The sequence below is a fragment of the Pectinophora gossypiella genome, chromosome 22 (assembly GCF_024362695.1).
Source record: "Pectinophora gossypiella chromosome 22, ilPecGoss1.1, whole genome shotgun sequence".
NCBI classification, from domain to species: Eukaryota; Metazoa; Arthropoda; class Insecta; order Lepidoptera; family Gelechiidae; genus Pectinophora; species Pectinophora gossypiella.
In genome coordinates this window covers 1883471-1908535 of record NC_065425.1, presented here as the reverse complement: position 1 = coordinate 1908535, position 25065 = coordinate 1883471, and the positions used below count along the sequence as shown (strand labels likewise).

The 25065-nt window shown below is 43.1% G+C and overlaps 2 protein-coding genes across 6 annotated transcripts; both read left to right on the top strand.

Annotated features, from left to right (window-relative positions):
• Window positions 1-1651: 1651 nt before the first annotated feature.
• LOC126377011 (keratin-associated protein 16-1-like) lies at window positions 1652-23658 on the top strand. 5 transcript variants are annotated; one of them, XM_050024599.1, is made up of 9 exons: window positions 1662-1847; window positions 12028-12076; window positions 12666-12736; window positions 13328-13511; window positions 13797-13999; window positions 14900-15025; window positions 15370-15396; window positions 16232-16565; window positions 23581-23658. In XM_050024599.1, the coding sequence occupies exons 1-9, from the start codon at window positions 1794-1796 to the stop codon at window positions 23589-23591; spliced, it is 1059 nt and encodes a 352-aa protein (XP_049880556.1). In that variant the 5' UTR covers window positions 1662-1793; the 3' UTR covers window positions 23592-23658. The 5 variants fall into 5 exon arrangements, with proteins under 5 accessions (XP_049880555.1, XP_049880554.1, XP_049880553.1 ...); XM_050024598.1 differs by lacking the exons at window positions 12028-12076; window positions 12666-12736; window positions 13328-13511; ... (3 more) ...; window positions 16232-16565; window positions 23581-23658 and adding exons at window positions 5382-5511; window positions 7145-8388; window positions 9529-10536 and having other exon boundaries at window positions 1652-1847; XM_050024597.1 differs by lacking the exons at window positions 12028-12076; window positions 12666-12736; window positions 13328-13511; ... (3 more) ...; window positions 16232-16565; window positions 23581-23658 and adding exons at window positions 5382-5511; window positions 7145-8988; window positions 9529-10536 and having other exon boundaries at window positions 1652-1847.
• Window positions 23526-24834, top strand: LOC126377245 (uncharacterized). The gene is made up of 2 exons (XM_050024965.1): window positions 23526-23658; window positions 24340-24834. Exons 1-2 carry the CDS (start codon window positions 23635-23637, stop codon window positions 24685-24687), a joined length of 372 nt encoding a protein of 123 aa, XP_049880922.1. The 5' UTR covers window positions 23526-23634; the 3' UTR covers window positions 24688-24834.
• Window positions 24835-25065: the final 231 nt, after the last annotated feature.

Below are 25065 nucleotides of genomic sequence, written 5' to 3'. Positions count from 1 at the left end.
GTAATTAAACGTAAATATAAATATTTATTATCGTTATTACTAAGATCGAAATAGTGCGTACCCTAAACTGTCTTTCAAATTATCACATGAAACAATTTTTATTAAGTAGTACAGAACCCTCAGTTCTTAAATGAAGCTCGCACTTGACCATTTTTTAAATTAATGTTTACCGACTAGCTATTGGTCGTGGATTTGTTTGTTTTTTTCCTGTTAATAAAGTCCCTTGAGGATTACCATTTGAAATTAATTCGAGTTGAAATGACTCTAGGGAAATGCTGTGGTAAAATGTAATTTAAAAGATTTTTGAAACTTTTTGTGACGACCGAGTTCGATTTCTTGTTAGTTCAATTTGTTTAAGGTGCAATTTGTAACTATTTATTGGGGTAAACCCTGACACCAGGGTTGCTGAGGTTGGTAATGCACCTCACAACTCACACAACAGTAGAAATACCTAATTTTTATCTGTTAGTTTTTCTTTTTTTATTTAAGTATAGTAAAACAACCGACACTGGCTCCAACTCCTGCAGACATGTCCTAATTTTATTTTAACTTATACCCGTCATTTTCTTACCCGGTGAAAGGGAAAGGGACGAATAAAATTGTCAACTTTTAATTTTAAAACGAATGAATAACCCGAGCGAATAAACGACGTATAAATTAAAATTAGATGTCGTGTGTGTCTGGAATTAGCGCTATTGTTACTTTTGTTTTCGGTTAATACATAGTGTATTTTCAACATACAATATTTTATCATCATTAAAGAACTGTACCGCTACATATTCGAAACCTCCTTATTGGTGGCAACACTGTCTTCTTACTGATTGGCCGGCGGCGTATGTACTTGTCCTTTTCTATCATGTCCATTTCTATCTCTTTCACTTACCCCACCCGGTAGGCACTTCTAGGGTTGAAGTGTGCTTTGTGGCTCATTGGCGATTTGTTTTTCGAACCGACCGGTCGTGGTAAGTAAACATTTATACCACTTCTAATTTGTATAAATAACGGTTATCATCGTCCGATACCTGTTCCTTAATTTATTTATTTTGAAGGGACACTTGTTCATCACTACATTGGGTCGGAATATCAAGTTTGTTTACTAAAAAAATATTGTATCTTAAGTACAATTTAAACTATAGAAATATTATAATCTACATGAAAGCGAAAAGGACTGACTCACTCATCACGAAATCTCAGAATCTACAAGTGCTAAGAGTCTCAAGTTTTGCATGAGGATTCCTTTTAAGACATAGGTGCTCACTGAGGCAGGATTGCACGAAATTCAACCCCTTAGGGGCTAAAAGGCGATGGAAGTCGGTGATTATTTCGAAATTACTAGCAAATACTCATTAGTAAAGAAATGAAAACGTATTTTAATTGTTTTTCTAATCCAACTCAACAGGGGTGAGAAGGGGTAAGTTTGTATGGAAAGTATTTTAATTTTAAAGCTATCGACTCCAAGCTCATATAAATTACTGCCCGTGCAAAGCCGGGGCGGATTACTAGTAGTGTAATAACGTTTGTTAGTACCAAGAGGTATCAATTAAAATTATTTATGATTAAACCATGAAGTCAATATATCGTGAGTGACAGATAAGTTATGATAATAAAACTAAACTTATAAGTACTCTACTACTTTTTAATAGCGTTATTTAAATAGTAAATATCTTCATATTCCACACTTAATCCTCACTTATGTGTGTTCTTTTCACTCACTCACTTTTCACACAACCATTCCCGGTAGACAATAATGAGTTTAATTATTTGTACAATTTTAATCCTGAATTTGAACAAATATGTTGACTCGGCTGCGTTCGTTTTGCCTCCTCAGGAAAAACCTCCAGGCTATGGTAAGATAGTTTCAATCCAGGTTATTTTTTGCGTCGGTGGTCTAGTGGTTAGAGCGTTAGGGTACCTATCCACCAGAGATGTGTTATGCTACGATGCTGCGGAAGCGTTTGATATCCACCAATTATATTCATTGGGGAGCTCGGTGGCGCAGCGGTTAACGCGCTCGGTCTGCGATTGTTGAAGTAAAGCAACTTTCGCAAAGGCCGGTCATAGGATGGGTGACCACAAAAAAAAAGTTTTCATCTCTAGCTCCTCCGTGCTTCGGAAGGCACGTTAAGCCGTTGGTCCCGGGTGCATTAGCAGTCGTTAATTACCATCAATCCGCACTGGGCCCGCGTGATGGTTTAAGGCCCGATCTCCCTATCCATCCATAGGGAAGGCCCGTGCCCCAGCAGTGGGGACGTTAATGGGCTGATGATGACTGATACTCATTGGTGCACATAGCATAGCATCGGTGGAAACGGATTCAACTAAGATATGTTTTTTATATGGAAGGAGGCGTGCTGTAGATGTGAGCTATGGATGCGTGCTATGGATGCGTGCTATGGATGCGTACTTTAGCTATGTTCCGAGCAGAGTACCTACAGTATACTTTGCGGAGGCGCATCTTAGCAGCGCATCTTCCTCGCACAGCTACATAGCTTACTATTGGTGGAAAGGGTCACATAGTTTCGTAGCGCAGCTTATACGTCTTCGCAGCATAGCTGCATAGCACATATCTGGTGGAAAGGCGCCCTTAGGCTCACGATCTGGAGGTCCGGGTTCGATTCCCGATGGGGACATTGTCGAAATCACTTTGTGAGACTGTCTTTTGTTTGGTAAGGGCTTTTCAGGCTTGAATCACCTGATAGTCCGAATAAGTAAGATGATTCCGTGTTTCGGAGGGCACGTTAAGCCGTTGATCCCGACTATTAGCCATAAAAACACCTCCACCAACCCGCATTGGAGCAGCGTGGTGGAGTATGCTCCATACCCACTCCATACCTACATGTATGTATTTTTTGGTCTCAATCTTTCTCTCTCTCTCTCTCTTGGGTCGGTCCCTCATATCTGCGGATCGTAGTCAGCATCAGGGTAGCTTCTTGGATCCTTCATGCTGACTCTCTTGGGAAAATAGAAGCAGTGGTTTCCCGTTGCCTTCTGCCCCAGACATTTTTGAAGTTATTTAAACTCTATGGCCGCTGTTGCCTCTACACGGAACACAAACACACGTAATGAAATTTAGTGAGGACTTCAGGTTTCATCCCTTTTCTTTACGGTCTGTGCAGGCGCACTTCAATGAATATTTTTATTTTCGTTGGTAATTTTTTTTTTTATAACTTGTAACAAAGGTACATAAAAACTATTCAGAAAAACAAATATGATTTGCGTATTAGACGACGTCGCGATGAAGTGTGTAAGCGAATTTCTCGGTAATAAAATAAATAAATCTTTATTCTAAGTAGCCATTGACTCATATGTGTTAGTAAATGACTTATTTCTAGTGTTAGTATAAAATAAAAATAACATACTTAATTAAAACACATAATAACGGGTTCTTACCGCGTTTAAAATACGAATATGAGACTCCCGATATTTCGACACTGTTGCAAATGCCATATCACGGGATGACTGATGAGATTGCAGTGGAGTAAGTAGATCCATAATTTTCTACGGGCAGACATATCTGTCTACCGTCTTTCTTTGCCGCTTGTTTATGTATTTGATATCGGAATGTTTGGAACCATCTGAACTCGCACCTAACTCACTACGACAAACCGCACTCTCTGTGTCCTCACGTTTTGTCACCATTTACCTCACGTTTTAAGCTTTTTACAACACAACATACAATATCAAAAACTTATAATATATTGGGTGCGTGCAGCCCACTGTAGCGACGCAAATAGGGGTTCTCATCCCCAATCGAACAGAGAGCAAGGTGATAATGTGGGTTTCCTCGCGATGATTTCCTTCGCCGCTGAGCACGTGATCCAAACATGAACTCGAAAAACGATTTCAAAATTGGTCCGTGCTGGATTCGAACCTGCAACCAGTCAGTGACATTTACGCGTTCTTTCAACTGGGCTACGACGGCTCACCACAGTGCATCCATCATTATTGATGGATTATTTATTGATTAATGGTGGATAAACTGTATGGTATCAGCATAAATGACAACATGGAGAATCACTACATAGTATAAAACAAAGTCGCTTTTTCTGTCCCTATATCCCTATGTACGCTTAAATCTGTAAAACTACGCAACGGATTTTGATGCGGTTTTATTAATAGATAGAGTGATTCAAGAGGAAGGTTTATATGTATAATAACATCCATGAAATAGTGGAGAAATACTGTTATTTTTGAGGTTTTATAATGTGATGTCGTAAATAATTTCAGTTTTTCCCCAGCATTGCACCCGAGCGAAGCCGGGGCGGGTCGCTAGTATATTATAAATCCATCTTAGGATGCCGTCTTAAAAGTTGCACAAACTTGTTTTTCACCTCAAGGGTGTTAACACGTTCACTGTGTAACTAAAAACATGTGCTTCACATATGGTTTATACACAAAGAACATGTTAACTAATGTACAAATGTATATATATGTCACCTTAAAATTGTAAATAACGTTAGATTATAATCTATCGATTTGAATCTCGCGAGATTGTGAACTGTCGAATAATTATGAATCGTATCATATTGCTTACAATTTAACGTATTATTTTTCGGTAGATTATAATTTATCGAAGTGAAACCGTCAAATTGTGATACGAAACGCACCTCGCGTGCTAAACCATAGAGTTACAAAACTATTAGAGTGAGCATAATGTTAATTTGGGATTCTCTTAAAATGCATAAATGTTTTTGTCATAATTTTAATTATCATAATCCTTTTTGCATAACGTTTTTTAGCATAGTAGTTTTACTTTCCCATAATAACATCTAGGAATACTGGTTTGTTAGGTATAACTTATTTTTGGGATTAATAAATAGATATCCATAATTCTTTTTTAGAATAATAGTGTTTTGTCATAATTTTTACAAGGCATAACAGTAGGTTAGGGTGCGGCGGGGGTGGCCCTTGGGCCACCCCTATGCCGCCAGCATGTTTATCTTACACACGAAAAGTATACTGAATGATACGTTTCAGATTTTTTAATTTTGATACATTTTTTCTTACCATGTGATGTCAGAATTATTGATTACTTACTAAATAATTAATAAATACGTACTTGATTTCACAATCTTGAAGAGCATTTATTTTATTTGACTGACACCTGTGTTTTATTCCTAACTCTATGGACACAGAACGGTCTACTGTAAGGCCGACCAATCAGGGACAGCCGTCGGACAGTTGACAATTTGACAATTTTAAGATTGTGATTTAACAGTTTTACTTCGATAGATTATAATCTGACGAATAACAATACGTTAAATTGTAAGCAGTATATTACGTTTCACAATTTTTCGACAGTTCACAATCTCGCGAGATAGATTATAATCTAACGTTATTTACAATTTTACGGTGACATATATATAGGGATATTATTACAGACTGCGCTGAAGGATGTTACGTGCCAGACATTGACGGTGTGATACCTTACTATGGAACGTATTCTCCAGCAAATGGGTCCTCTTGTATTGAATACAATTGCAACCCAGATGGGTATACTTCAATATACACGTAAGTCTGTAGATTTTCTTAAATTCACCTATTTTTTGACGTGACTTATTGTAGATTTGCCGCAGATGGCATTAACTACTTGGTCAGACAAACGGGGTGCGCTAAGGGTTCTCACCCGGTATAAAATTTTAGACAACAAGCCTTAGAGTGCCCAGTTGGGCGCAAACCAAGGTTCAGAGCGTTTTAATTCTATACTTTTGCTATGAAAAATTCCACTTGATATCAACTCAGACTCACGATCGGAATTAACCCTCAAAGTTCTCGTTACGATGTCACTAACATCCATATTTTTTTTGTATTTTATTTTTAAGTATGAGGTGAAACTTGTTAACTCAGAATAATGAGCTGATTCATCCCCCTCAGTATCGTTACGATGTCACTTACACCCCGCACAAGTACGTACAGGTAACCATACAGGTATGTATGGGTGATAGTGACACCGTAACGAATACCGAGGGAGATGATTCAATAAAATGTTAATGTTTTTGTTTGTTATTATTTTCAGTTCAATACTTTTGAGCTGAAAAATTCCACTTGATATCAACTCGGAATCACAGTAGGAATTGTGTCTCAAAGTTTTCGTTACGATGTCACCATTACACTGCATTTTTTGTACTTTATTTTTATGAGGTGTAACTTGTTTCAGTCGTAATAGCCCTTTGTATTGGATTCCCCAGCTTTCCAGCCTATTCCGTGGATGTTTGAATTTGGATTGTATTTAAACTGAGCAAGCCTTTTAATTAGTGTCGAGTTCGAGTTACGCTAATGAGAGCGACAACAACGTCGTATTGTGTTTGCGTTGTGAGAGAATGCTAAATTAGTTGATTTTGTACAATGAAAATAAACGAGACATCATCAATTATGTTACACGTGTCATAATAATAAGGACAGACTGTACTTATATCACTAAACATGGAGTGGAATTCTCTGCCGTCTTCTGTGTTTCCGAACGCATATAACCCGGATGCTTCCAAAGCCAGAGTGAACAGGCACCTACTGGGCGAGCTCCATCTTAGGCCTCGTCAATGCCTTCGGGCAAGTCTGTGGACAAGAGCAAACCCATCAAAAGTAAAAAACACAACATTTGTCTCCGTATTTATAATAGCTACAGTTACGAGAATCAGACAGAAATAAACACGGTTTTTTGTACACGAAGTGTGTGCTAAGAACTCAAAAATCATACAATCCAAGTAATATTACTTTTCACGTAAGGTACAGAATTATGCTCATACTTGTATGGCGGGCGTCCTAGAAGGACTTACAAAAATAAAATCTTAATAAGGTAACCATACAAGTATATGACGTTAAAATACTTGGCCCGCTAGGGTCGATTGATTCTTTCAAATAATATAATTATAATCCTTTCAGACTACGCTCTGAACCAAGGTTTGCGCCCACTGGGCACTCTTAGGCCTGTTGTCAAAATTTTGTACCGGGTATATTTCCGTCTGAGGCAACACCTACAAAAAAGTATTTTAAACACTTCCAAATTGGGAACAAGCAAATATTGAAAGGTATTATAATATTATTTATTAGGTATTCTATTTCTCTTTTGTTTTGTATTTTGTTTTTTTCCTGTTTGTGCAATAAAGTATTTGTTATGTTATGTTATGTTATGTTATTTTTCTTCTAGGTGCGGAAAAATAGCTGATGCAGGTGAATGCACAATCATACCCGGAAATTTATACCTAGAATACCCGGACTGCTGTGATAACGTAGAATGTGGTGAATACGTCACTATCATTGAATACGAAGAACCATGTAGCGACGAATATTTGTCGTGTGAAGAAGATTGTGTTTGTGATGAGAGCGCGTCTTGTGAAGAGCCGAATTGCGATGAATGTGAAGCAACGTGTGATGATGGATCTAGGGAAGAGTCGAATTGCGATGAAGGTGATGCAACGTGTGATACAAGATCTGGCGAAGAGCCGATTTGCGAAGAGCCGAGTTGCGAACAGCCAAATTGCGAAGAGCCGAATTGTGAAGAGCCGAGTTGCGAAGAGCCGAGTTGCGAAGAGCCGAGTTGCGAAGAGCCGAATTGCGAAGAGTCGAATTCTGAAGAGCCGAATTGCGAAGAGCCGATTTGCGAAGAGCCGAATTGTGAAGAGCCGAGTTGCGAAGAGCCGAGTTGCCAAGAGCCGAGTTGCCAAGAGCCGAGTTGCCAAGAGCCGAGTTGCGAAGAGGCGATTTGCGAAGAGCCGAGTTGCGAAGAGCCGAGTTGCGAAGAGCCGAGTTGCGAAGAGCCGAGTTGCGAAGAGCCGAGTTGCGAAGAGCCGAGTTGCGAAGAGCCGAGTTGCGAAGAGCCGAGTTGCGAAGAGCCGAGTTGCGAAGAGCCGAGTTGCGAAGAGCCGAGTTGCGAAGAGCCGAGTTGCGAAGAGCCGAGTTGCGAAGAGCCGAATTGTGAAGAGCCAAGCGGCGAACAGCCGAGTTGCGAAGAGCCGAATTGCGAAGAGCCGAATTGCGAAGAGCCGAGTGGCGAACAGCCGAGTTGCGAAGAGCTGATTGGCGAAGAGCCGATTTGCGAAGAGCCAAGCGGCGAACAGCCGAATTGCGAAGAGCCGAGTTGCGAAGAGCCGAGTTGCGAAGAGCCGAGTTGCGAAGAGCCGAGTTGCGAAGAGCCGAGTTGCGAAGAGCCGAGTTGCGAAGAGCCGAGTTGCGAAGAGCCGAGTTGCGAAGAGCCGAGTTGCGAAGAGCCTAGTGATGAACAGACGAGTTGCGAAGAGCCGAATTGTGAAGAGCCAAGCGGCGAACAGCCGAGTTGCGAAGAGCCGAATTGCGAAGAGCCGAGTGGCGAACAGCCGAGTTGCGAAGAGCTGATTGGCGAAGAGCCGATTTGCGAAGAGCCAAGCGGCGAACAGCCGAATTGCGAAGAGCCGAATTGCGAAGAGCTGAATTGTGAAGAGCCTAGTGGCGAACAGCCGAGTTGCGAAGAGCCGATTTGCGAAGAGCCTATTGGCGAAATGCCGATTTGCGAAGAGCCAAGTGGCGAACAGCCGAGTTGCGAAGAGCCGAGTTGCGAAGAGCCGAGTTGCGAAGAGCCGAGTTGCGAAGAGCCGAGTTGCGAAGAGCCGATTTGCGAAGAGCCGATTTGCGAAGAGCCGAGTTGCGAAGAGCCGAATTGTGAAGAGCCTAGTGGTGAACAGCCGAGTTGCGAAGAGCCGAGTTGCGAAGAGCCGAGTTGCGAAGAGCCAAATTGTGAAGAGCCAAGCGGCGAACAGCCGAGTTGCGAAGAGCCGAATTGCGAAGAGCCGAATTGCGAAAAGCCGAGTTGCGAAGAGCCGAGTTGCGAAGAACCGAGTTGCGAAGAGCCGAGTTGTGAAGAGCCGAATTGTGAAGAGCCAAGCGGCGAACAGCCGAGTTGCGAAGAGCCGAATTGCGAAGAGCCGAGTGGCGAACAGCCGAGTTGCGAAGAGCTGATTGGCGAAGAGCCGATTTGCGAAGAGCCAAGCGGCGAACAGCCGAATTGCGAAGAGCCGAATTGCGAAGAGCTGAATTGTGAAGAGCCTAGTGGCGAACAGCCGAGTTGCGAAGAGCCGATTTGCGAAGAGCCTATTGGCGAAATGCCGATTTGCGAAGAGTTAAGTGGCGAACAGCCGAGTTGCGAAGAGCCGAGTTGCGAAGAGCCGAGTTGCGAAGAGCCGAGTTGCGAAGAGCCGAGTTGCGAAGAGCCGAGTTGCGAAGAGCCGAGTTGCGAAGAGCCGAGTTGCGAAGAGCCGATTTGCGAAGAGCCGATTTGCGAACAGCCGAGTTGCGAAGAGCCGAATTGTGAAGAGCCTAGTGGTGAACAGCCGAGTTGCGAAGAGCCGAGTTGCGAAGAGCCGAGTTGCGAAGAGCCGAATTGTGAAGAGCCAAGCGGCGAACAGCCGAGTTGCGAAGAGCCGAATTGCGAAGAGCCGAATTGTGAAGAGCCAAGCGGCGAACAGCCGAGTTGCGAAGAGCCGAATTGCGAAGAGCCGAGTGGCGAACAGCCGAGTTGCGAAGAGCCGAATTGTGAAGAGCCTAGTGGTGAACAGCCGAGTGGCGAAGAACCGATTTGCGAAGAGTCGAGTTACGCAGAGCCGAACTGCTATGAAGGTGATGCCACGTGTGATACTGGATCTAGCGAAGAGCCAGTTAACAATTAAAGCGATACTTGTTTAGTGATAAATTGATCGTGTAATAATAGATGTATCTGAGAGTCGAATAGCGATGTAGTTTATGTATCTAATGTAACTAGCGGGTTAAAAGGCAACATTGAAGCAATTCGCCTAAAAACATGATGTTTTACATTCGCTGACATTGCGCACTACATTTTATTGTGCAAATATAACAAAATTTAGATGAGCTGCTCTAATGTGGTCCTTTACACCCCCTGATTTGTAATGACACCTATCACGTTGATCGTTAGATCAACGCAAGCTCGGTGAGGTGTGGGTACTTACTTCATCTTCCGATGGATGTACCTCTAACTATCCCATTGGGAAAAAGTCGTGAGCTTATAATATAATGTTTGTATTAAGTATGTTATGTTTTGTTTTGTAATTCTTTTAAGTATCCTATCAATAGCCATTCTGGTATGGAAACAGGGGTTTAAAAAGGCCATATCGAAGTAATTCATCTAATAAACGGCACGGTTTTTTGTTGGCACGTTCAATTCATTTATTACTAATTATAAGCGTAATATGGGTACTGGTTTCTGCCAGCATTCATTAGGCATTCGTACCATACTCTTAGCAACAATATGCTGAGTCAGTCGCATTTCCCTGGGCAGTGTTAGCTACTAGTCACAAATTGTTAAACTTAATTTATGTAAATGCTTTTGTAACCTTCACTGTTTTGGGAATAAAGTTATTCTATTCTATTCTAAATAATCAATATAGCTATTTGACATTACTTTTATATGCGCTTGCTTTAATGTGGGCCTTTCAACCCCACCCAGAATGTCACTTTTATAAAATTTATTGTCGTTTTCAAATAAAGTTACTAAAATTCTAAGTGATCTTAAGTAAATATACTTTCTTATTAATTATACAAGAATATAACATATTTATTTCTTTTTTTTTTTGACAAAAATATGAATATTGTCATCTACTAATGCAGAAAGCAAATCATTTCAGAACCAGCAGTATTATTTGAAATAATATTTACTCTAAAGCAAAATCGTAAAGTCTATTTCTGTTCTGTTAGTTTGAAAAAATATGGTCGTTGTTAGTAGAATTCGACTCGTACTTTCACTGTATGGTCTGCATAAGCTTAAATCGATAGAAGTGATAATTTTTTGAAGTCGGTTAAAAAAATGAGCAAGCACTTTTTTTTTAAGTATAATTTATTAACCCAGCTGGGGAGCTTAAAGGCCACATTGAAGTAATTGACCTAAAAAAGCAATGTTGCTATTTGACATTTGTTGACATCGCGCACTTATTTTTATATGCACAAATTTTAATGTCATATAGCAATATTGCTTTTTAGACGAATTACTTCGATGTGGCATTTTTAACTCCCCAGATCCATGTTGAATAACTAATCGCCAAGGTCCGTTTACCGAAGTCTGGGGGCTGGCAAACTGACCTTAGGACCTGAAGATAAAACGAGGGTAAATAGACAATGAGAAATCTTAAGAAGCCGTATGGGATATTACTGAATATTAATGTCAATGTGTGTATTTTTTTATGTTGTAAATGTATATATTTTTTTTAATGTTGTAATGTGTCGTAGATTTTACCTGAATAAACTTTTTTATTATTATTATTATTATTCAAGCTACAAGTTGTAACTTCTGGCTATGTCTTACCCATTAGGGATGACGGGCGTTATTTTATCGAAACACAGGTACATAACGGTCATACTCCAACATACATAAACTGCCTATATACGTCCCACTGCTGGGCACAGGCCGCCCCTCAATCAACCGGAGGGGGTATGGAGCATACTCCACCACGCTGCTCCACTGCGGGTTGGTGGAGGTGTTTTTACGGCTAATAGCCGGGACCAACGGCTTAACGTGCCCTCCGAAGCACGGAATCATCTTACTTTTTCGGACAATCAGGTGATTCAAGCCTGAAAAGTCCTTACCAAACAAAGGACAGTCTCACAAAGTGATTTCGACAATGTCCCCATCGGGAATCGAACCCGGACCTCCAGATCGTGAGCCTAACGCTCTAACCACTAGACCACGGAGGCTGTTACTCCAACATACACGCATGGAATAATGAAAAAAATCACGTTTGTCTAGAATACTAAGTACGGTCACGAGCATTAATATGTATACACTTTGGTACCATGTCACATTAACTTTTTTGCCAAATTGAACAGTAAGTCTCACTAAATGTCAAATATGTTAGTGCGACAGAGTCCTAAAGTGGGTACATTATATTGCTCATGACTATACCTATTATTATGCCTTGTTTTCATTTAAACCACTGTTATGTTACACTCGAAGAATTTTAATCAAATCTAAAAAAGCAATGCCTCTTTGAAATGAAAATATTTCCACATTTGACACACGTGTGTGATAAATAAGTACTTTTTTAATGGTAGAAAAATAACAAAATGGGTGCCGGACAAATTGGTGGAATAGCTACTTTAGGTAAGTACTTACTAATTAATATTATTTATCACTGTCACTCACTCACACTGACACACACTGACACTGTTATTTCTGTCTGTTATATCTGCCAACACCATCCTGCGCGCGCTGGCGGACCGGTGGGACTCACGGTTGCTGGCCTGATGGATACGACTGCACGCAGTCAAACAAATATAGTCTGCCGCCATCGGGGGTCCAACCGGCCTCGATTACTTACTTGTTACTAATACTAGATTTAAGTTTGTAATGTTACTAACAAATATGGATGTTTTTTTATAAGTCCGAAATAAACTTTTATTATTATTATTATAATCATTTGCAACTTGGCTAAGACCCCATAAGACCTTCACGATGACGTCCCAAGTTGGTTTTTCATGCAACTCCATAATAATTTCGTGTTTTGACGCTTAGTAAAAAGCAACTGATTTGACTCGTTGGAAACTAGCCTATTGGGGCATTCTAGACAATAAGACTATTAGCCGTAAGATACGTATGTCGGTCGATGTACAATGTCCCTGCCTTTCCTGTACGGTAGGGGGACGAGCAAAAAAAAAAAAAACTAGTCTATTGATAGAATTGTACATTTCAGTGGATATCGACTTCCAGAATGCTGCCGGTTTTATTGGTCAAAAATCTGAGATAACAGAAGCACAGTACATTGTAAGTGAATTTATTATTTTAGCTTAATGTACATATTATATAATGTTAGATAGAAAAGAACCGACTGATACATCACTATGCTCATCTAATTCTTACCGCGCATTGAGACGATTGTAAAATATTATCTTTATTTTGAAATATAGTCACAGCTGCACGGCTTTGCCTTTGCCTGCCTTTCCCCAAGGGGATAGACAAGTTCTTTTTTTTTTAAATATAATCACTAATTGCACTGTCTTACCGGGCGTGTCGTAAAGGGGGCGTAATACTGAGGGGGATGATTCAACCATGATTCTGAGTTGATATCAAGTAGAATTTCCTGACGGAAAATTTATGAAAATTATAGTGCTTTTCTAAATTATTTTCCATTTCATACTATTGCGATGGAAAATTCCACTTGATATCAACCCAGAATCATGGTCTGAGTCATCTCTCAAAGTTTTCGTAACGAAGTCACTGACACCCTGTCTATGTAATTTCTGCAATGTTTTTTAAAGTGACTACCATAGTTTTTAAGCGATTGTAACTATTAAGTAAGCATAAGTTTTCTAAATTATAACTTTTTATGTTTAAATTAATGCAGATTTTTTTTAGGTCTACTTCCTGTCTCATGCAATGATGTTCTGCGTCGGATCGCTGATTGAAGCCCACGTGGTTCTCGCTCCAGCGAGCTGTGTTTATGGAGAGACACATAAGTTCGAAGTATTTGGTGGAACGCACCAGTTTCTAGAACATTCTGGTATAGGACGCCTCGTTGAGCACTTAGGCATACATCGTGGTAAGTAAAAGGTCCCTTAAGCGCTTATCGCTGTCGACCCACTAGGGTCTACTAATTCTTTCAAACAGTTTTCCTCGCAGACGACGCCCTGAGCCGAGGTTCGCGCCGAACTGGGCACTCTCAGGCCTGTTGTCTTAAACGTTGTACTTACCGGGTGAGAGCCTTCAGCGCTCCCCATTTATCTGGCCAAGTAGTTAATGCCAGCTGCGGCAAATCTACAATAAGTCACGTCAAAAAAGAAAGGTATAGTTTTGTAGATGATGATGATAATCAATTAAATTCAAGGTTACAACGACACATTACGTTGGGAGTCGTGTACTGCGGACAATATGGCGCTACTGCTGCTGAGTCAACAATTCTACTTCCACAAGAGAGAAGCGGGAACTGAGTACATCATGAACAGGATCCGCTACGGGGCTATAACGAAGGAACAAGCCAAAAGTGCCAGCATGAACTGCAAGTTCTATGGGTGGGGCAGCAGGAGAAATGTAAGTTGCATCTTCGTTTGTTTGGATTTGTTGAATCATTGACTTACTGGGTGAGAGCCTTCAGCGCTCCCCATTTGTCCGGTCAAGTATTTAATGCCATCAGCGGCAAATCTACAATAAGTCAAAAAAAGGAGTCATTGACTGAACCCTGATGGTGTCAGCACTTTTGAGCTCAAAGACCATTGCCATGGCTCATGTAACTTCTGCGTACTTAAGCTACCACCAGCTGGGAATTACTCCTTAACATACTTTATGAACCATCGATACCTTTTTCCTTTCGGAAAATCACGTGACTCAGCCCAAATGTCATAATTAAACAAAGGACAGTCCCACACATAATTTACATCTAAACTGGAATTGAACCTGGATCTATATAAATAGGTAGGTAAGTTGCTTTTGTTAATAATTTAGCAATGTCATTGTCGTCATCCAAAGTGTTTGTCCTGTTTCTCATCTGAGGTCCTACTGACAGGTCAGATGTTTTACACAAGCAACTGCCTTCTGACCTTCCAATCCGACTTGATTCACACACACACAACACAATCTATAACCTTAGAATATGCTGAATTTGATCGCGGTACCTACACAACCCTGAATTTCTGTCTCAAGTTGACATTCGGGATATTCTAAGTTTAAGTCAGAATCTACATACATAAACTCACGCCTATTTCCCACCGGGGTAAACAGACTCTATACAATTCCACTTGCTTCGATCCTGACACACTTCTCTTGCTTCCTCCACAGGTTCAGAGTAGATCGTATTAAACCTTTTCTAAGGACATCTCCAATTTGGTCAATGTAAGTCCTTCTAGGTCTTCCTCTGCCAGCTCTACCATCAACCTAAGAATAACCTGAATTTCATCGCGGTATGTCCGCATATACATAAATGAACACTTCCAGGGTTATATGGTGCCGCTGCTGATTTACCTTCGAAGAGTGGACGTCACCATACTGAACCAAGAGAACTGTTTGCAGATGTGGAATTATGGAGAGAAGTATCTGTGCATACAACAGTTTCCATGCAGGGTAAATCATTCTCTTATCCCAAATACCCCGGTACCGACCCCGCCGGTGTGGTCGAACTTCCTTCATTCAGCGTTTACCACTATCGACCCACCAGGGCCGATTGAATCTTTCAAATATATTATAGTCCACTCAGCCAACGCCCTGAGCCAAGGTTCTCAAATGGACACCCTCAAGCTTGTTGTCTTAAATTTTGTACCAGGTGAGAGCCTTCAGCGCTTCCCATCGGCCAAGAAATTAATGCCATTTACGGCAAATCTACAATAAGTCACGTCAAAAAAACATCCCATTTACTTCATCGTCTTGTTTTTGAATTATTATTATTTAAATTTGAATTATTTTTACAGTCGTCGAAACATGGCGCGTTATGTCCAGTAAGTATAATTATTTACATTTGTTTGTTGCTATCGTTCTTTCTTTAAAAAGAACTTCAGTGCTATCTTTAGGATTTATCTGTTTGATCGAATTTTGGGCTTCCGCTAAGTTACAATCGCTTATGACAATGTCAGTACCTCTGGACGAAGCGTGATATTTTATGTTTAGAAATTATCAAAGTTCAATACCTTTTTGACACTATTGAATGTTTGGATAATAGGGTACTTTCCAACTAGTCAAATCAGTTACGTTTTACTAAACGTCAAAACACGAAATTACTATGAAATTTGTATGAAAAGCAACCTGTGACGTCATAGAAAAGCATGACAAAATGTCGCAGTTATCACTGTCAGTGTTGATTGTCATAAATTGTTTGCAACTTGGTTAAAGGCTCCTTTTCTGGCGTAATATGAAAAAAAATCGTGTGTTTTGTGCTACCTACCGCATGGTATAAGAAAACCAGGTACGCTCAAAAGTGACAGCTAACATTTCAAGGTTAGCCCAGCTGACGTCATCCCACCCTGCGTTGCCATTTTGTAAAAAATAAATTACCCACGACGACCAATGTTTTTAATTTACTTTGGCAGGAAATTTTGATCTTTTAATAAAAGATTTACTTAAAGATTTACTTCATCGATTTTTATAATGTGACAATATTAGTTACCTAGTGATTCACTTAATTTTCAATAATAAAATTTACGTCCTTGGAATGGAGATACCAATTTAATGGTAACACAGTGGTAACACTTATGTCATCAAAGGGCTAGCGATAGCGGCTGGTCATAGGATTGAGCATACCTATAGTCTTCTTATTGTATCTATCTACCTTTTCAGGACGACTTAGGCACGGTAATCGAATGTTCGGGTTTTCTACGCGGAATGATGACGTCACGCCTCATCGACCGCCCTTGTGGGGTCGGTTACCTGGACATGAATAAGTACCTGAAATTCCTGACCTGCGGCGTTGACGACTCCAGAGACATCCTTGGGCATGACGACTTCATCGAGTTTGAGTTCGAATCGACTACCATTACCCACCCGACTCTGCCCTCTATAGTCACTCCGCCCCATCAGAACGTGACCTTTGAAGTTGACGATGACCCAGGCCCTCCAAAGGCAGACCCTTCAACATATGATGACGAGGAAGTGACAGAAGTGACTGCAGCCAGTTCGTAAATTATAGTTGACAACAATGCTGCCGTTTTATTTCTTAATCTTTTTCTATTTTAAGAATAAAAGTTTTATTGCGATCATGACGTACGTAGTCGCTACATGACATGTTCGGGCTTTGGCGGCTCAATAATAGCCCTTAACATCACGTTCGCTAAGGTCGATAATCGATGATGCGGGATGAATGTTTTCTTTTGTTTTTTTTTTGGCGTGACTTATGGTCTTAAGGCCCAAAGTCCTTTTAAAATCCAAATCCCATTGTTTAACTATTGTGTCTGGAAATACGGGCCTTACGAGGTTATTGTAGATTTGCCGCAGATGGCATTAACTACTTGGCCGGACAAATGGGGAGCGCTGAAGGCTCCCACCCGGTAGCATGAATTTATCATTAAAACTACAACCACTTTAACAAAAACATGGTTCACAATAATTTTATTTTTCATGTCTATGTGTGTATTAAAAGATTTGAATGGGCATCTTATTAAGTTAATGATAATAAACTAAACCTATAAGAGCGTAGATCTTAAAATAAGAAAGATACATCGTACCATCACGCCTGTATCCAACAAAGGGTAGGCAGAGGGGTGGTGTGTAGGAGGTGTATATACACCCACTTCTCGCCGGCTATGATCAAGTCCCATGTAATAGAGGGCAAGCCTATTACAGGGCACTTGATCATATTAATCGGACACTAATCCTAGTAATCACGTGATATCAATTTACAATGAAAATGTGTCTGACAAACAGCTCGCTGATAGAATTTCAACTGTAGATCCTGTGAAATATGAGCGAATGAATGCTTTGATATTAAACGTCGGAGTTTGGACGCTATCAATTGTTCGCCACGGTTTAGTTTTGTACTTTTTTGTGGAAAGTTGGAAATTGACGCAGCGATAAGTATAGGGCTGCTACTCAAATCGTTTTCATCAGTCTTGGAAACAAGTAGATTGTAGTCATCTAATAATATAGAAAATCGCGAATATGGGCGGGAAAACAAGATGGACGCCATACAAAGTGGTAGGTTCGAACAAACATACGACACCACGAACCACGCGAAATCTAGTAATATACATAAAATTTAAACAGGCTATATACGTAACAATCAACTGGAAGAGATTTGGAGCATACTCCACCACGCTGCTCCACTGCGATACAATGTTGTAGTAAGTTGTAGTAAGTAAATTATACTTACTTACATTGCATTGTCAGACTTTAAGCAATACAAAACAGGCCTAACAGGCCAGGTCTGGTTGGACCAAATAAGGATTCAACTAGAATAAACCATAAATATGTATACTTTTAAAAATTTAATTCAAATAGAATTGTTTAATTTTATACTAACTTACTTTTAAGGTTTTCTACTAACACATGTATGGATGAAAGTCTGAAATAAAAATGTTTTTTTTTTAAACTATATAGTGGTTAGGCTAGCTTCAACTTTGACCTTATCAAAGGGTTTTCACTCGGACGGAAAACTTTTCGGAGTGAATTTTTGCAATGTAGAACCAACTTTCTTTGGTTGGCAGCGATTTATCCTTTTTTTTTTTTTTTTTTTTTTTTTAACGTTGGGAAATGCGTTACGCATACCACGCCGCCCGGGGGGACGACGTGGTTATGTGGGACTCCCCGGGAAACCCGGTATACCCACTAAAACCCAACGGTGTTCCTCCTCGCCGCCATGTGGCGGGGATGCGGGAACGCAATTGCACACAACCGCGTCCCCGCCGGCGGATGCCCTCTTGGGCCCAGCGCCTATGGGGGCGCAACAAGCGCCTCCCCCTCCGCCGAGGGCTGCCCGGAACACTTGGGCAGCCCTACAGCACGGGACCTATGTTGTGGACGGCGGTCCCCCGACCACCGTCCACAGGTCCCCGTTAGGGTGGAGCAGGATCCATTCATTGAATGGTATCCATCCGCTCCACCCCGGCCTTCTTGGCCTTGGCCTTCTTGGCCTTGCGCTTCCCCTTGGTCTTCGGGGCGCTCTTCCTCTCGGGGGCCTGGTTCTTTGGCTGGTTTGCCGCAGAAATACAGCCGCTCCCACCGATCGAATGTGACGCCGGCTTGCCCGCAGTCTCACACACTGGGCAGTGAGGCTCGGCGTCACAGTCTCGTGCCCTGTGGTCCGGTTGTCCGCAGCGGAAGCACAGTCGGCTGCGGTCGAACTCACAGGAGCACTTAACTCCCATGTGGCCCGGCTCCAGACAGCGGAAGCACCTCATGGGTCTTGGGCTGAGGAGCCTCGCTCTTGCCGAGGTCCATCCGACCTGGACCCGGCCGGAGCCGGCCACCTTTTTGGCAGCGGTGACGGGGCAGCTCACCCAGAGGGAGCCGTCTCCCCGCGGACCGACCACGATCCTGCCGCACTTCACTGCCTCGAAGGAGCAGCCTCCCTCCTTGGCAATCGCCTCCGCCACCTCCACAGCGTCGGCCGAATCGTCCAACCCCGTGACGCGGATTTCCGCCCGCTTCACGGGCCTGGCGATCCGGACTGCCTCTGGACTCAGGACCTCCTTAAGCTTTTGGGCCAAGGAGTCCGCCTTCTCAGCCGAGGCCTCACCCCCAACCTCTAGCATGCGAGCCCCGGTCGCTGTCTTGCGGAACCTCAAGCTATTGATCTTGAGGTCCGCAAGACGGACACGCTGCTTGGCGTCGGAGAGGATGGACGCGTACGTCACACCTCTCTCCTCCGCCCCTGGCGCCAGGGTGAGCGTCACCGCTGCCGATTTGGGCGCGCGAAGCCTCACTTTCGCGCGCGCCGTGGGCTGAGCCTTTTGCGGCTCCTTCGCCACTTTGGCCGCCTTGGCCTTGGCCTTTCGACCAACGACTGCGGTCCAAGGCAGCTCCACCGGTGCGGAGGCGGGCTGACGCCGTGCCTCTGCTGCCTCCTGCGCAGCCAGGCTTTTCTTCTTGCCCTTCCCCTTCTTACTAGAAGAAGCGGGTGCAGAAGAAGCCTGGCTGTTCGTGGGAGCCTCTTTGACGAGGCGGCCACTGCCGCTTGCCGAGGCGACCGGGGCCCCTGCTGGCGCAGAGTGAGCAGGGTCTGCCCTGGCACTTCTTGTGTCCGCCGCAAGCGGAGGTCTCTTACGCGGCTCTGGGAGGAGACGGTCTTCAATACCGGCCAGCCGAGCGTTCAACATGTTCCCGAACATCTCGGCGTTGGCGCGGGCTGTCTCCTCCAGTAGCTGCCGGAGGCTTGGCTCCGAGCTCTGAGGCTGGGAGGGTCGCTGCCGCAACTCTTGCAAGTCGCGGCGCAGATCGGCGACCTCCCTCGTGAGCTTGGAGTTAGCAGCCTCCAGCCGCATAACCTCCTCGGACATCGTCCGCTCCCTTATCTGGGATACAGCCTCCTGTATGCCCTTCACTGCATCTTTTAGGGCCCGAACGTACGTCCCCTTTAGATGTGAGGACTTGGTGGCAACCATCGTAATGGTTTCCAACGAAGTCCTCACAACGTTGGCCAGGGCAGCGCTCGTCTGCTCTTCCTCCTCTTGGATGGGCAGGTGGGGGCTGGGCTGTAAAGAGGCCCTAGCCTCCCTCAGGTTCCGGGTCATCCCTGCCACCTCCGCTTCTGCCTCCAGCCGGAGGCTCTCCGCCAGCTCCTGATTGTATGCCGCCCTGGCTGCGGCCAGACCGACATACTTCCCGGTGGAGGGCGGGCGTCCTCTCCCTCTCTTAGACCTGTGGGCCGCCCCTTCAAGGGGCAACACAACAGAGTCCCCGGAGTCATCCTCCACCTCGAGGTCTGACCGGTTCCTTTTCAGGAACCGTCTTCCTCCCGACAGCTCCGACCCCACCGTCACCATGCTAGCGCAGGAGGAATCATCGTCCGAGTCCATGGACTCCTCCTCCCGGCTAGCGGTGTTCGCGATGACGGGCGTGTCACAGCGTGACAGGACCACGCTGAGCCGTCTCTCCTTCTCAACTTCCGACAGCAGATCCTTGCCGCTTAGGATCGGCTGAACGGAGTTGACATTCTCCGCAGTCCCCTTGCGGAGACGAGTGGCGCGAGCGCCTAGGCCAGGGCACTGTGCCGCTTCCGGGGTGGTGGATCCCGGTTGCGACACAAGTTGCCCCGCGGACTTGGTGTCCGCATAGAGGCCAGTAACTGACTGTGCCTGAGCACGCTTCTTTTCTCCTTTCTCTCCCTTCCTCTCTCCTTCACGCCCAACGTTCAGCTCCGAAATCTCGGCTTTGCTATTTGAAATTTCCATATTGAGTCCCACGAGTATGGGGGAAAGGGTGGTCCATCCGGGCAGTGCCCCCTGTACCCGGATAACCCTAATACCACTGGGGTGCGGGAGGTGCCCCAGGGTTGGTCGCTAGCTGGCGGAGAATACCCCCTCCGCCACCTTCCGGCGCCCCGACGCCGCGCGAAGGCCCGAAGGCACCTCAACGCCGGGACTTTGGGGGTTTTTTATTGAGGTTGGCTCCTCTTGGGCCGGCCGACCAAGGCAAGCCCCTTGGTCCTGGTAGGCCGCGAGACATGTCCACGACACCTGACCAGGATAACAAGTTTGGCGACGGTGGCCGAAGCCTGTCCGACGGGCATGTATTCATGGCCGCCGAACCCGTCACCGACGGCGCCACGCGCCCTCCTCCTCCGGGTGGATTTTTTAAAGAGGTTGTCTCCTCGCGGCCCCCCCCACTTGTGTGGGAGCGGCCCCCACGCCTCGGAATACCGAGGGTTGCGGGTGGCCCGACGGCCGCCGTGCAATACGAACGACCGCCGCGCGCAAGGCGAAAACGCCTCCTCCCGGCGGTTTTTTACAGAGGTTGTCTCCTCGCGGCCCCCTCCACTAATGTGGAAGCGGCCCCCGACCCTTTGGCGCCCCACCACAAAGCGCTAAGGGTTACGGGTTGCGCAGCGATGGACTTTGCCACCGCCGCGCTGGATTCCTCTTAGCTTCACTGCATCATTGGGCTAAAGCGGCACCCGCCGATGCAGCTACTGAGCCCCCCCGCCACGACAAGGCGAGAATCCATTGGGGGGGGCAGCGATTTATCCTGGCACAAACAAAATTACCCCGGACACAAAACGATCTGAATTATATTCTGAATTGTGGGTGATTATTTATTTACTCTTTTTTGTTTTTTTTTATTGATCATCACGTGCTCAGCGGTGAAGGCATCTTGAGGAAACTCACATTTCCGTAAAATGCATTTTCGGAGGTATGACCTGGCCTGTATCGGGCTGGTTTTCCCTTCGCGGGTTAGAATGATGTCAGACAGGCAGTCGCTTGTGTAAAAAACCGGACCTGTCAAATCTTCAGGTTAGGTAAACGGACCCAGTAAAAAACTCGATAATGGGAGACGACGATTTATTTATTTTTTTATTGAAATAAACATTGAAAACCTACGAGAAACTGCAAGTATTTTATTCAGTTACTAAGTACCTGTTGTCTGAAATGTTTTTTTTGACATGACTTATAATTATTGTAGACTGTCCGATATGAAGTTCTCATAGTTAACTACTTACTGTATTAAAGTGCTTTTCTTTTCAGGAATTCTATCTTCAGGACCCCGATACCGACCCCGCCGGCGTGGTCGACGATTTCCCTCAATCAGCGCTTATCGCCCACTAGGGTCGATTAATTCTTTTAAATATTTTTCCTCACAAACGACGCTCTGAGCCGAGGTTCGCGCCCAACTGGGCACCCTCAGGCCTGTTGTCTTAAACGTTGTACAGGGTGAGAGCCTTCAGCGCTCCCCATTTGTCCGGTCAAGTAGTTAATGCCATCTGCGGCAAATCTACAATAAGTCACGTCAAAAAAATGAGTGCTTCTAATCTTTTTCTAATCTAATCTATTTTATTAATGCCCCTCGACAGTCATCGCAATTCTAAATACAAACGAATGCTGATATAACCATTCTGCGAATTCCATTCATTGAATTTGAATTCAGAACTAAGTACTTAGGTACTTTATTGTGAAGAAAACAACAATAAAGCACTTATTTTCGAGATCAAATTCCAAAACTTTTAATTAAATTCAAAGTAAATAATTTTAAATTATTTTTATATTTCGTTTTGTAATAAGTAAAGCTTGCCTTTTTATTATCTCTTCAAAATAAATGTTAGTGATTATTTAGAAGATATGAATGCATGGGATTAACTGTCTGAGAATTGATATTAGGCAGCTAAATTACTCAATTGTATACCAATATTTTATGTTTTTTTTTTTTTAAAAGAAATTCTAGGGCCCTGTGCCGAGTTTTTCTTGCAGCTTCTTTTCCCCGTCTATACGGGTTGTGAGAAGCTGCAGTAGTTTTAGGCGGATGAGCCGTTCGTTATGTAAAAAATGACGATTCAAACTGTATCTATGTTACCTACAGAATAAAGATATTTTTGAATTTGAATGAATCTTATTCTTCTTCATAGACCAGCAAAGAGAAATCATAGAGATTTTTTATTCTCCACCCCTGTCATTGAAAAGCGAATTGTTTAAAAAAAGTCTAAAAGTAACATCGATAAGCCACTTCCCTTTCACAAGAGTCGCACAATTGCACCGCCATGGCAAAATGAATTTTAATACCTTCTTAAGTCCTTTACTTTTAGTTTTTATACTCAATTTCTTTAATGTTTATAGTGGCAAATATCAGGTGAGTCGTGAAATAGTGAATAGTCTCTTCTTCTATCGTGTGGGTTGTGAAGTGAATTACCAACCTCATCAACCCTGGTGTCATGGTTAGTATTGAGCCGCCAAAGGCCCTTGACATGGCTCATGTAACGACTACTTACTTACATTAGTAAGTAGTAACTAGGACTAACGGCTTAACGTGACCCTAACCAAACTAGGGATCACAAAGTGATTTTTGTGATATGTCCCTACCGGTATTAGAACCCGGGACCTCCAGATCGTGAGCCCAACGCTCAATCACTGGACCGCCGAGGCCGTTACTATAATAATAAGTATTCTTCAAAAACTTAACAAATAATAAAAGCACATAGACCTACTGAAAAGTTCACTAGACTTAAACAAATTTAATGTAACAAACAATTCAATACAAAATTTCAGGTCCAAGCTAGAACCACTGCAGCAGTTCGATCACTTCATGGATTCTTCAGTAGCATGGAGGACGACAACAACCCTTTGGTAAGATCTAGATTACTATCTAATCCTCAATCACATACAGGGTGTCAGTGGCATCGTAACGAAAACTTTGAAGGATGATTCAGACCATGATTCTGAATTGATATCAAGCGAAATTTTCCATCGCAAAAGTGTGGAATTGAATAAATTTAGAAAAACTAAACAAAAGTCACGAATTAGGACGACGGAAAATTCCACCTGATATTAACTCAGAATCATGGTCTAAATTATCCCCCTGAGTATTCGTTACGATGTCACTTACATCGTGTATAAACCATAAATGCGTTAGTCGCAAAATGGCTGATTCGCTGAAAATAACGCTTGAGCCTATCAGAGGAGGTAACTAAAGCATAATGTAAAATTCAAAAATTTAAAATTCGATTCTCAAAATATCCTAGGTGTTTATTAAAAACACATTAAAGCAATCCATCTTAAAAACCAACGCGAACGCTGCGATTTGACATTTGCACAAAAAAAAAAACAAAAGTGGCTCGCAATGTCAACAAATAATGTCAAATAGCAATATTATTATTTAATATAAATTTCCTCAATATGGCCTTTTTAAACCCCCTGAATACATCATCACAATCGCTTTATATCTGCTTAGTTAAAAAAGTACTTACACCAGTGAAATCATGTAACGAAGTACTTTTAAAAACTCACCCAATTATCAATAACTTCCAGGTATCTCGCCACAGAAGAACAAGTATCGTCTACTTGGATGCAACAGAAAGACCAATGAAAAGACAAAGAACTAGAAAGAAGAAGTTATACAAAGTCATAAAAAGAGTGATAGAAATTAAGCCGCCGGCCAAATTCTCCACCCAACCAAACCACCGGAAAGAACAGAAACACAGGAAAGACCACAATGAGAAACATAAGAAGCAGAAAGGACTAGGGCATGACGAAGGATGGAAAACATGGAAAAGGGAGAAGCATGCGGAAAGTTCTAGAATGTCCAACTCGAAATCGCAAGAAGGAGACAAGAGAAATCCAGTTGATATTATAGTACACATTAAAATGAAAGAGTAAGAACCGGGGGTCTAAACAGGCCGCAATGAGTATTTCAACTTGAAAAGCAATTCAGCCATTTGCCATTTACGCACATAAGGCTGCCTGTCCACTGGAGCAGAGCGAGGCAGCGGAGCGGTGAAACGGGGAAATATTAATTAATAGGATTGCATAAACTAGCTGCTTCGCTCCACTCCGCTGGACAGGCATCCAGAGAGTAAATGCGTTAATATCACATAAATGCCAAATGGCTATATTGCTATTTGCTATTTTAGATATAATTCTCTATGATGTCTTTTTAAACCCTCAATTTCACTATTTGCTGATATCCTCATTTTGATGTCATCAAATATCATCTGCGCCTGCTTTCGAAAATTATATCGAGAGTTTTACGGCCAT